General features: G+C 40.0%; 1 protein-coding gene across 1 annotated transcript in view; it reads left to right on the forward strand.

Moving 5' to 3' along the window:
* The window catches only part of ASCC1 (activating signal cointegrator 1 complex subunit 1), a 165,435-nt gene that overhangs the window by 74,224 nt on the left and 77,477 nt on the right, over positions 1–13,734 (forward strand). Inside the window, exon 6 of the mRNA XM_006888965.1 lies at positions 5,266–5,385. Coding sequence (XP_006889027.1) covers positions 5,266–5,385 — 120 coding nt within the window. The remainder of the gene's footprint in view (positions 1–5,265; positions 5,386–13,734) is intronic.

Genomic DNA, 13,734 nt, shown 5'->3' on the forward strand with positions numbered 1-13,734 from the left:
TCCTTCACCTGCTCCCCCCACTGACCAAACTGTGCAGCTCTGCATCTGCATCCTGGCCCATCCTCACCCTTCTGCCCCCAACCCTTACCTCCTTGTACCCCCAATATGTTTTTCCCAATAAAAAAAAATAAATTTTATTTTATATTGCTTTACATACCCAGGGCTGCTGTTGTTGCTTTTGTTATTGTGTATCATCAAGTTGAATCTTTCTGGCACAGGAAGAGGTTGCCCCTCCTCCAGCAGAACATCTGGTGGATTTGAACCATGTACCTTCGGGATTAAAGCACAACTTGTCCAGGGCTGCTTTTAACTCTGGCAAAGTGGATGTTTTCATCATCAGTGACTCCTTAATCGACCTTAAATACATAATTTGTATGATTCCACCATTGGCAAGTTCACTGGCACTGTCAGGACTAACAATAGGAAGGTTGTCATCACTATATTCCTGGAGCAAGATCCCACCAGCATCAAGTGGGGTGATGCTGGTGCTGAGTATTTTGTGAAGCCACTAGTGTCTTTCTAGCCTTGGAGAAGGCTGGGGCCCACTTAAACGAGTAACTATCTCTGTTCCTTCTGCCAGTGCCCTCATGTTTGTGATGGGCATGAACCATGAGAAGTATGACAATTCTCTCAGGATTGTCAGCGATGCCTCCTGCACCACCAACTGTTTGGCCCCCCTGGCCAAGATCATCCATGACAACTTTGGCATCATGTAGGGACTCATGACCACATGCCATGCCATTACTGCCACCTAGAAGACTGTGTATGGCACCTCTGGAAAGCTGTGGTGTGATGGCCATGCAGCTGGATGAACATATTTCTGCATATACTGGTGCTGCCAAGGCTATGGGCAAGGTTATCCCTGAGCTGAATGGGAAACTTACTGGCTTGGTTTTTCCATATCCCCACCCACAATGTGTCAGTATGGATCTGACCTGCCAGATATGACATTAAGAAAGTAGTAAAGCAGGCATCAGAAGGGCCTCTCAAGGGCATCCTGTGATACACTGAAGATCAGGTTGTCTCCTTTGACTTTAACAGTGACATCCCCTCTTACATCTTTGATGCTGGGGCTGGCATTGCCCTGAATGACCACTTGGTCAAACTCATTTCCTGGTATGACAGTGAATTTGGCTATAGCAATAGGGTGGTCGACCTGATTGTTCACATTGCCTCCAAAGAATTAAGAGCCATTTGAACCACCAATTCCAGCATAACACTAGAGGAGAGACAGACCTTCAGCTGCTGAGGAGTCATTCATTGCTCCAGCTTGACTTCTCCAGACACACACACTGAGAATCTCACATCCTTGACAGTTTCCATGTAGTCCTCCTGAGAGAGGAGAGGGGCTTAGAGATCCCATCTTCTCTTATACCATCAATAAAGTATTCTGTACTCAGCCAAACAAAACTCAAATTTTCGTTAGGGAAAATATTAGGTATATGCCGGGGAATAAAGAATAATATCATGAACCACCTCATGCTCTACAGCAGTTACCAGCAGATGGTCAGGCATGTGCATCTGTACTCCTTTCCCCACCTTTTTTTCTTGTTGTGTACCATCGAATAGGATCCAACTGGCACGGGAGGAGGTTGCCCCTCCTTCTCCAGGGAAACATCTGCTGGATTCAAACTGCTCTCCTTTGGAATTGCAGTGCAGCTTCTTGCCACTAGGTCGCCAGAGCTCCCTTTGTATCTGGACTTAAAGATTTTTTTCCTTTTAGGATTAAAATCAAGCCCAGTTAGAAGGCCATCTCATTTGAAAATGTTTCTTTTTAGCATGTGCATCTCTAAAATATAAAAGGCTTTTTTTTTTTTTATTTTTAAAACTCTAAACAAAACCATTATCACATCTTAGAAAAGATACACCAGTCAGCTTTCAGATTTCCCTGTTTGGCTCATACCTTCCTTTGGATTTAGTGTTTGTTTTTATCTGGAGTGCTCTTCCCTTAATGCCTCTCCCTTTACTTTACCTCTTAGAGCCTAGTGTGTGTTTTCAAGGAACAAGGGTGTTCCTATGAATTTAAACATTGACTCATGATATCAAAATTCACCCCACTCCCCAAACTTAAAAGTACATGAATTATTACTTTACGGTTATGATGGTGAGAAATCCCAGGCAAGTCCTGCCGGAGCTAAGTTAAGGAGTCCGCTGGGAAGCATTCCTCTGAACTCTCAGAGGGAAAAAGCCATTTTTCCTTTTCCAGCAGCTTAAAGGCTGCCTGCCTTCCGCGGTTCGTGGCCCCTTTCATCATCAAAGCAAGCAGTGACTGTTGGAGTCCTTTTCGTCCTAAAATAGCTTTATCAAGACACAGTTTATATAACCTACAATTCACCTATATAAAGTATACAGTGTTAGTATATTCACACTTGTTCATCTGTCACCACAGTTTTAGAACATTTTCATCACCTCAAAAAGAAAGCTAGTACTTGACCAGTCACTCTCCATTTTCTCCCACTGCCAGCACTCTAGACAACCACCCTTCTCCTTGTTATCTCTGCGCTCTGACTGACTGGACTGACTGGACATTTCCTATAAATAGGACCATGAAATGTGTAACCTTTTGTGACTGGTCCTTTTGATTTAGCAGTGTATGTGATATTGTATGTAACTTAACATCAGCACTTCATTGCTTTTTATTACCAAATCATCTTCTGCTCTTCTACTCTTAAGGCTGTATCAGTGCAGTACTTTGGTCTAATCAATAGTCCATTTTCCAATTTTGTCAGTTTTTAAGTAATATTACGTAAGCATTTTCACAATGATCTTTTTACTCTTGATTTATTTGAATTAGGATTCAGTCTACATGTTACATTTTGTTAACAGATTTTCTTAAACCTCCTTTAAGCCTTAATAAGTCCTCCCTTGTTTTCCCTTGTACTGTTTATTTGTTGAAGAAACCAAGTCATTTGTCATACAGGATTTTTCACATTTTGGATTTGTCTGTGTTGTGTTAGATCTAGAAGCCCAATCTAATGCAAGTTCAATTTCTGGACAAGACCATAGGTGGTTACATGGGCTTCCTGTCATGTGAGGAGGAACATCCTATCTGGTTGTTTCCTTTTGGGATGTTAAGGTTGAGTAGTAAGTTTAGATGTGGTCACATGGATCCATTAGTGATACACTCTACCCTAGTAGGGGCTTAACTGGACTGCTAGCCAAAAGGTCGCTTGAAACTGCCATCTTCATCCCATGTGGGAACAATGAGGCTGACTGCGCCTGTTCAAATTTACAGCCTTGGAAATCCTGTGGAACAACTTGGCTCTGCCCTATAATGTCACTGTGGGCCAGAACTGATTCAGTAGCAATGGGTTTTATAGAGGTACCTTTTTATTTCCCCCAGCTTTGACCAAGATCTAGCAGCCATTGGTGATCATTGCCTGTTATTATTGTGTACCATTGAGCAGAAACTGACCCACAGCTGACCCTCCAGCGAGTTTTCAGAGGCAGTAAATTGCACAGGAAGAGATTGCCCATCCTTCTCCCACAGAGCAGGTGGTGGGTTCGAACAGTGTGCCTTTGGGATTGCAGTGCAGTTTCTTGCTATTAGGCCACCAAAGCTCCCCTGATTATTTCATTAGGGCTTGAAAAGTGGTGCTATCCTAATTCCGTCATTCCTTCTGTGTCTGTCAGTTGCAGTTCTTGAAAGGAGACATTTCTTTCATCTGTTTTGTTTATATATATTTTTCTTTTTTTCTATTGTTTTATTAATTTTCATAAACATTTACAGAGATTTTGGGTTTCCATTCATTCATTGTTGCACTATTCTCTCTACCCTCCTCCCAGTTTGTTCTTGTCCAAATGCCACAGTGCTTGTCAAAGCCAGTTCTGATTAATCTTCTTTGTCAGTGTGTCCTTTGCCATTCCCTATCACTCCTCCCTGAGAGAGACTTCACCCTGAGTCATAAGGAAAAGGGGATGGCGTATTCTCTTAGCTACTTCCTGCTGAAAAGGGACGCTGTGGGTTTCAGGGTGAAGATCTTCTCTCACTACTCTAAAGGGCCCCTTTGGCAGTAGGAAACACATAGACTATTATGGAGATTGATTTTGGAATTTAGATGCACTCTTATTGATTGTGCTTGGCCGTACATGTTCATATCCTTGAAGACACAAATTTGACTAACAAGTTATAAGTACATGAGTCCAAAAATTATGGAAAAGTAAAAGAAAAGATTCTTTCATTGTTTTACAAACCCTCCCCCAGGCCCCTCCACCATGTAGCCCTCGCTCTAGTCTCCTGTGATGACAGAAATACCTAGTTATATATCTCTTTTAAACAGTTTTCTCCCTCCTCTGTTTCAGTGCAGTATACATTATTGAACCCATCTTACTCAGTCTCTCCCCAACCCCAAGGACAGTCCCATTCTACAACAGTGGCATCATGTAATATTTGTCTTTTTGTGACTGGGATATTTCACTCAGCATAATGTTCTCCAGAGTCAACCATTTTTAATAATATTGCATGAGTTCCTTGTTTTTTAATGCAGCATAGTATTCCACTGTGCGAATATACCACAGCTTCTCTAGCCATTCGTTTGTTGATGGGCACTTAGGTTGTTTCCAACTCCTTGCTATTGTGAACAAAGCTGCAATAAACATGGGTGTGCATATATCTGCTTGGATGTCAGCTATGGTCTCTTCAGGGTATATTCCCAGTAGTGGAATTGCTGGGTCAAATGGTATCTCTATTTGCAACTTTTTGAGAAAGCGCCATACTGCTTTCCACAGGGGTTGCACCATTTTACACTCCCACCAAGTTTTGTTTATATACTTGAGTTCAGAAGTTGTTTTCTTAGGGTAGGATCCAGGAATGGAGTTCTTGAGCAAAGGATTTCAATTCTTGGTGGCTTTTCACAAATATTTTCAGATTGCTCTTAAGGTTGTGATAGCTGTTTACACCTCTACCACTGGTAAATGAGTGAGCTACTATTGGTAACTTTTACAAGCAAAGGACTCAGACCTGGGAAGCCAACATGGTAAAAGTCTTTGTCAATCAAAATTGTCACCCTCAACTTTTTCTGTTAGAGAGATTATAAAGTATTGAGATAAATATAGCATGACTTTGGAAATACTTTTGGTGTTTTCTAGTTTGTCTACATTGAACAGTTGTTTATTTTTAAATTAGATGGATGATTAGGAGAAATTTTAAAATAAAAAAACTTCACTTTTGTAATATTTTACTGTGAATTTTAACAAAACTCCAGAATCTAATTGCCCTCTCAGCATCAGCAGTTGTAAAAGTCTTTTTTCCTTTTCCCTTTGTAGTGAGATTTCTGGAGGCAAACCCCTGGAAGCAGAGATGGCAGGGATAGAATATATGAACGATGACCCAGGCATGGTGGACGTTCTTTATGCCAAAGTCCATATGAAAGATGGCTCCAACAGGTATGTTTCTGGAATGCTGCTTTGATTCTGTTTGAGGGATACCCCAGAGCTTCCCCAGTCATTTGATTAGTTTTGATTCCTTGTAACCTTACAATTAGAAAAAGTACTTCCATTTTTCTTCTTTTTGATAGTAAGCTAATATCTTGAAAGAGTAAACAGATTATAGGAAATGGTGTCACCTCTTTTCTCTAGTAACTCTTCAGCCGTTTGGATGGTGTTAGTGATCATCTAGTTTTCACAGAAATCTGGGATTTATTAATATTTTTAGGGGTCGTAGGAGGCAAGTAGGGTAACAATTTAGTAGTTTCAAAAGCAATATAATGTAGGCTTGGTGAGTACCAGAAGAAAGGGAAATCACACACCAACTTGTAAGGACTTGTTATTGTGGTGTACTATTGAGTGGAACCGACCCATAGCTGACCTTCCAACAGGTTTTCAGAGATTGTAAATAGTACCAGAGAAGATTGCACATATTTCTCCTGTGGAATGGCTGGTGGATTTGAACCACTATGGAAATTAATCTACAAAGAATACTTAAAACAATGCTTGACACGTTTTAACATCATAAAAAAATACATTAAAAATATTTACTCTTTAAAAATTTTTGTTATTAGCATTCCTAGAGCCCTCCTTCTTGTTATGTGCTGTTTGAGTTGACCATGACTCCTAGCAATACTTTGAACAACAGATCTCAACCCTGCCCTATCTTTTACTATCCTCACCATCTTCAGTATACTTGAACTCATTTTTCAGTCAATTCATTTGAGGGTTTTCCTCTCCTACCCTGCCCCTCTACTTTTCCAAGCGTAGTGCTTGGAAACATGCCCGAAGTATGTGAGACAAAGCTTTACCATCCTTGCTTCTATGGAACATCCTGGTCACACTTTCTCCAAGACATATTTGATTGGTCTTTGACAGTCCGAGGAATTTTCAGTACTCTTCTCTGACACCACAGATCAAAGACACCAGTTCTTCTTCTGTCATCCTTAGCCCTTGTCCAACTTTCAGATTCATAGCAAGTAATCAAAAAGACCATGGCCTGAATCAAGTACACTTTAAACTAATGCCCTAGCGATTGATAGTCTGCAATCCAAGCTGTTTCTGAGACTAGCTGAGTCATCTAAAGCCATTTTGAATGTTACCACCATTTTTTTAATGGAGTTGAGGACTTCGGTGAGTAGAGGAGCCCACTGAATTACAGAGGTTTTGTATGGCCTTTAGGATTAAACAGAACAGAGCTCACACTAAACCATAAACCTTCCAGAGAAAACCCAAGTCTCTAAGTTGGCTCCCAAATGAATTGATTTCCTTTCCTAAAAGATTTTGTACAATTGGCCTCTTACCTCAACTGGAATTGATGATCTCAATTTTCTCTTATCTTTGTTCCGTGGGAAGTGAATTTTGAGAAGAGGGGGATAGCCTCAAGATAAATTAATCTTTTTGTATTTTGGACCAGTATTTTTTACTTCTTAGATACTTAAAAAAGGGAGCTCTGTTGGCCTAGTGGTAAGAACCTGTGCTGCAGTCCTGAAGGCACACAGTTCAAATCCACCAGCTTGTGGGACAAGGGTCAGCAGTCTCCTCCTATGAGATTAACTGACTCTAAAAACTTGCTGGTGGATTAGTTCTGACTTGATGGCACGCAACAACAACAAGATATTTAAAGGGAAGCTCTGGTGGTCTTGTGGGTAAGGGGTTATGCTACCAACCCAAAGGCAGGTGGTTTGAATATGCCAGCTGTTTCTTGGGAGAAAGACTATCTTCTTCCATGTGATTTTTAGAGCCTCTGAAAACCTGCTGGAAAGTCAGTTGTGTGTCAGTTTCAACTCAGTATCACATAACAAGAGATACCTGGAAAGCCCCCTCAAACTTGTTGCTGTAGAGTTAGAAATGACTCACAGTTGACCCCATATAAGTCTGTAAATCTCATGGGAAGAGATTGCCCATTTTTCTCGTGGGGAGCCACTGGTGGATTAGAACTCCCACAGGGTCATGGCCTTTGGGCTAGTAGTGCAGCACTCTGTGGGCTATACCACCAGAGCTCCGTACTGGATATCTAACGTATGCCTAAAAAGCATTATAATGTTGTTGTGTGCTATAGAATCAGAATTGACTGATATTCGATTGGAATTTCAGAGGCAGTAAATTACATGGGAGGAAATATGCCCATGCATTGTAATGACCTATTATAAAACCAAGGGCAAGTGTGCCTTACCAGAAAGACATCCCAAAACATTTCCAAGAGGTTAGGATTTGAGATCTTATATGTATCATTTATTGTTTGTTCTGAGCCATACTACAGCACTTAAATGCCTTTTCAATGTTCTAAAACTACTATGTATAAGGGTAGATTACTTTTCAAGTTTACGAATAGAAACAGAGAATGATCTAAGATAGTAGTAATTTTTGGCTCATCCCTTAAAAAATGTTGACCTTGAAGAATTTTTGGTTAGGTTAGTTTCAGTATCAATATTTATCTTATTAGAACATAAAACTGAGAAATTGAAAGTAATTATTGCACTGAAAGATGATAGTATTAGACACATTTCTTACATACACAAATTGCATATATTTAGTGAAAATAACTATTTTCCAAACAAAAAAGGGAGCACATAAGTGTTGTATTATATTTTAAAGATGTCTCTACTTATTGACTTTATAGACAAATTCTGCAACCAGTCTTATCTTGATGTATTATTTTAGCTTAAGTTGATACCTCTTAATTACTTAATTGGAAAAGAGATGAACATTTTAATGACTTTTTTGGGTATGTGTGACTTTTCTTTGTTATGCCACTAACATTTAACAAGTCATACTTTGTTAAAAGTCATCTGCATTGTATAATCTGAAATCGTATCATTGAACACTTCATTCTGTTAGTTAAACCTGTTAGTCTAGCTTACATTTTGACTGGATCTTTTTAGCTAGGCACAGTTTTTGGTAACACTGATCATTTGAAGTAATATTAGTTTAATGATGCAGATCTTCAAAAATATTAACACACTTAATTGAACAGTATAAAACTAAATGTATCACCTGTATTAATACAGTAATGTGATACTCCTAAGAGCTAGAACGCTACAGGATTGCCTTGTTATTCTGGGTCTCACAAGTTTTCCACCTTTGGCCAAGTGTGTGGTGGTGACCTTATACTTTTCTGTTGATTTTTGAGTGGAAAATATTTGTGTTTTGCTTCTTTGACAAATTCTCCCTCCACAGAGTTCATCTTTCACGGCTTTTGCTGTATTACTACCAGTCTTATCAGAAAACCTTTAAGTTTGGGAAGCTATTAAGCTCATCAGGGAAAACAGAACTTTTAAAAATCCCAATTATAACTTAAAAGCTTGGTTTTATTATTGGGGGCGGGGGATGACAATAATTTTCCCTTGAAGTTCTTTTTTGAGAGAATACCAGATACCCAAAACTAAATAACGATAATTTGGCTGTCAGGCATTCTTCCAAGTAAAAATGGTGTTTTGGTGTAAAGAGTGTAATTCGGCTCACAACTCAGTTTCACAGAAGCTTTTCCTGGAGACAGTCATCTACGTAGTTATACAGGTTAACTACCATATGCATGCATGATATTGCATATTCCTGGTCTATTTCATCATGCAGAATATGTAAAAGATGCTGAAGATCATCCAAAAAAGATTGAAACAGTATATAGACAGAGAACTACCAGAAATAGAAGCTGGGTTTAAAAGAGGCCATGGCACTAGGGATATCATTGAAAATGACGGCTGGATCTTGACTGAAAACAGAGTGTACCAGAACAGTGTCTGTCTGTGTTTCATTGACTATGCAAAGACATTTGACTGTGTGTATCACAACAAATTGTGGCTAACCTTGATAAAAGTGGGAATCCCAGAACACTTGATTGTGCTTTTGCAAAACCTATACTTGGACCAGGAAGCAGGTGTCAGACAACAGCAAGGAAACACTGCATAGTTCAGAATCAGGAAATCAGTGACGCATCCTATCTCCATACCTGTTCAATCTATATATGGAACAGATCATTCAGGAGGCTGGATTTTATGAGGAGAAATGTGGCACTAGAATTGGAGGAATACATATCAACAACCTGCATTATGCAGATGACGTGACCTTTCCTTGTTGGAAATGAGGAGGACCTGAAGCATTTGCTGCAGAAGGTCAAGGACTGTGGTCTCCAATATGGATTAAAGCTCAATATCAAGAAAACAAAAATTCTTACCAGTGGGCAAATTAGCACCTTCATAATAGATGGAGAAGAGATTGAAATTGTTAACAATTTCAGCTTTCTTGGTTCCACAATCAACACTCCTGGAACCAGCAGTCAGGAAATCAAAAGATGAATTACATTATGAAAATCTGCTTGTCAGGGACCTCTCCAAAGTGCTAAAGAGCAACACTGTCAGTCTAGAGACTAAAGTGTGCCTGATCCAGGCCATGATCCTTGTAATTACCTGTCATGCCTCAGAGAGCTGAACAATGACCAAAGAGGACAGAAGAAGAACTGATGCCTTTGAATTGTGGTGCTGGAGAAGAGTATTGAACATATCATGAACTGCCAAGAAAACTAACAGATCTCTCCTAGAGAGGGTAAAGCCAAGCTGTTCTTTGGAGGCAAGGAATTTTTTTTTAAATTTTATTTTATTTCATTATTTTTTGTGTGTACCATCAAATCAGATCTGACTGATACAGGAGGAGATTGTTCCTCCTTCTCCAGCAGAGCATCTAGTGGATTTGAACCATGTACCTCTGAGATTGCAGTGCAGCTTCTTGCCAGTAGGCCACCAGAGCTCGCCAAGAGGCAAGGATTTTAAGGCTCCATCTCATATACTTTGGGCATGTTGTCAGGAGGGACCAGTCCTTGAAGAAGGACATCAAGCTTAGACGGGTGGATGGACAGTGCAGAAAAGCAAGACCCCAGATGAGATGGATTGACATAATAACTGGCATAATGAGAATAGATGTGTCAGAGACAGAGATTGGCCCAGGATCGAACAGGATTCAGAGCTATTGTACACAGAGTCACAGTGATCCCAGGTTATTCAATGGCACATAACAACAACGACAACATGCTCTTGGGACTACCAAAAGGGCAAACAGGTCTGTTTTGAAAGAAGCATGGACAGAGTGCTCCTCAGAGGCAAGGATGGTGAAACTTCATCTCATATGCTTTGGGCAGGTGGTCAGGAAAGGCCAGTCCTTGGAAAAGATCATGTTGGGAAAGATCAGAGAAAGGGGAAGACCTTCAATTAGGTGGTTTGACCAGTAACTGAAGCAATGGGCTTAAATAATGTGGGAGATTATGAGAAATGGCCTAGGATAAGGCAAGGTTCACATCTTTTGTTCATAGGGTTACTATGCATTGAACTCAAGGATATGTAACAACATACTCAAGGGCTAAAATTTATAAAATTAATGCAGTGTGGGGAAAGCCAAGTCTGACTTCTTCCCACTTCATAAAGGAGAATTTTCCCCATCAGTAATATCCATAATATACAAATAACTATATGGTTTGACACACCACCTCACATGACACATAACAATAATAACGACAGAAGGCTACCCAACTTGACCAAGAAGCACTTAGCAAAGCATCCTCTGCTTATGGTGTGAAGTTTTTCAGTGTGTATACTTGGTTAAGTATGATAAACTATTTCCAATCTCAGACCCTGAGTAAAATGGGAAATTCCACTCTACTTTTTCTTGAGTGTGATAAAATTCACATAAACGGTACCATTTTAATCTCTCAAACGTGTTTTTCAGTGATCTTCAGGACATTCACAGTGTTATATAACCATCACCACTGTCTAGTTCCAGAACTTTTATCACTCCAAAAGGAATCCACATCCCTATTAAGTGGTCACTCCCCATTCTGCCTCCCTCCAACCTCTGGAAGCTGCCTATCTGCTTCTGTCTCCATGGAACTGCCTGATTACCGTTTGTGGTCTTTCGTGTCTGGTTTCTTTCACTTAGCATAATACTTTCATTGTTCATCCATGTTATATTGCGCATCAGAACTTCACTTTTCCTTAGGACTCAGTAAGACTTCACTGTGTGAATTTGTCATGGGTTGTCTTTTGATGGTGACACACTTTTTAAAAGATTTTAATGTTCTGCTTTTTTATTTCCTTAACTAATCTTAAAATTCCATATTGTTATTGTTATGTACCGTCAAGTCAGAACTAACTCGTAGCTAACCCTCCAGTGGGTTTTCAGAGGCAGTAAGTCACTTTGGAGGAGATTGTCCATCTTTCTCCAGAGAAGCTGGTGAATTTGAACCATGTGCCTTTGAATTGGCCATGCAGCTCCTTATCACTAAGCTGCTAGAGCTCCCAATGCTTCATTGTTAGAGCATAATGGCCACTCAGCTGGCCACTTAGCTTGACCTCTCTTAACTTGGTTCCTTGTCTTCTGTAATAGGGCTTATTTAACTTTTCTGAGTACTAATTTACACCATATTGTTGTGGTACTGTAATCTGCACCACCCTCATGATCTCTGTCATGTATAAGCCCATTGTGGTGGTCACTGTATCAGTCCAGCTTACTGATAACCTTCCTTTCTTTCACTAACCCTCTACCTTGCCCAGGATTCTGTTTCTTTTATTATTTTTTTTAGATTTCCATTCATTCATTGTTGTACTTTTCTGCCTGTCTAGCCCAGCCCTCCCCCCATGTTAGCTTTTCTCTTTGAAAAGTTAAAAAAAAATTCTTTCATTCTTATACAACGCCCACCCCACCCCCAAGTCCACTCCACTATGCATCTTTCATTCTGGACTCCTGTCATGACTATAATACCTAATCATATATTCTTCCTAAACCCTCATCTGTTTCAATGCAGTATACATTATTTATCCCCTCTTGGTTTCTCCCCACCCTGATGTCAGTCCCACTTTACAGCAGTGGCACTATGCAGTATTTGTACTTTTGTGACTGAGATATTTCACTCAGCATAATGTTCTCCAGGGTCACCCATTTTGTATAAAATTTGATGAGTTCCTTATTTTCAATGCAGCATTGTATTCCTTTGTGTGAATATACCATAGCTTCTCTATCCATTCATTTGTTGATGGACACTTCGGTTGTTTCCAACTCTTTGCTATTGTGAACGAAGCCATATATCTGCTTGGGTGGCAGTTCTGGTTTCTTTAGGATATATTCCCAGTAGTGGAATTGCTGGGTCAAATGGTATTTCTATTTTAAACTTTTTTTTTTTTAATTTCAAACTTTTTGAGAAAGTACCATACTGCCTTCCATAGTGGTTGCACCATTTTACACTCCCACCAACAGTGAATACAGGTTATAGTTTCTCCACAACCTTGCTAGCATTTGTTGTTTGCTGCTCTGTTGTTACTGGGGTGATATGATATCTCATAGTTGTTATGATTTGCATCTCTCTTAGAGCTAGGAATTTTGAACATTTCTTCATGTGTTTTTTTGCCATCTGAATGTCTGCTTTGGTTAAGTGTCTGTTCATATCCTGTGCCCATTTTGCAATTGGGTTGTATACCTTTATCTTGTGTTGCTCTAGTACTTTATAAATTCTAGATATAAGTCACTTATCAGACATGTCATTACCAAATATTTTTTCCCAGTCTGTGGCTTTCCTTTTTTCCTGTTGGAAAAGTTTTTGGATATACATAGGGATTTGATTCTTAGAAAGTCCCATTCATTGATTTTATTCTCTCTTGGTTGTATTTTGTTTTGGTTTATTTTAAATGTCAATCAGAGTGTGTAGTTCTAGTAAAAATCCTCTGAAAGTTCACTCAGATTAAAACAAATCTGCAAAAAACTTGAGGGCTTTTGTGACCTCACTCTTCTACCTTCTCATCTCTCCCCAGTTTCAGTCCAAACACAAACATCCCCCCCGTTTCTCATTGTTGCCACACACACATATTCCTGCCTCACATATCTCTAGTTGCTGGACCTTTCTCTGGGCGCTCGAGTGCCCCTTCACTGGAGTTTTCCTCATCACTGTTGTAAAACAGTACCCTCCCTCCTCAGTCACCAGCTGTTCCCCTTTCCTGTGTCATTTTCTTTGTGGTGCTTAGCACCACCTGACATGTATACATGTTTCCTTACTGCATGTCTCCTACTAGGATTTAAACCACTTAGGAGTGGGGACTTGTTTTATTCACCTCTGTACTCTAAAACCTGAGACAGCCAGTTGTTGTTGTTGTTGTTATATTCCATCGAGTCGCCTGCGACTCATAGCGACCCTATGTACAACAGCCCTAAACTCCGCTCTTTCCTGTGCCAATCGCACTGTCTCTGACACTCCCATCCCAATTATCCCAGTCACTGAATCAATCCACCTCATAGGGGGCCTTCCTCTCCTGCGCCGTCCCTCCACCCTCCCAT

This window comes from Elephantulus edwardii, unplaced genomic scaffold (genome assembly GCF_000299155.1).
Source record: "Elephantulus edwardii isolate Elephantulus edwardi_28Jun2011 unplaced genomic scaffold, EleEdw1.0 scaffold00074, whole genome shotgun sequence".
NCBI lineage: Eukaryota > Metazoa > Chordata > Mammalia > Macroscelidea > Macroscelididae > Elephantulus > Elephantulus edwardii.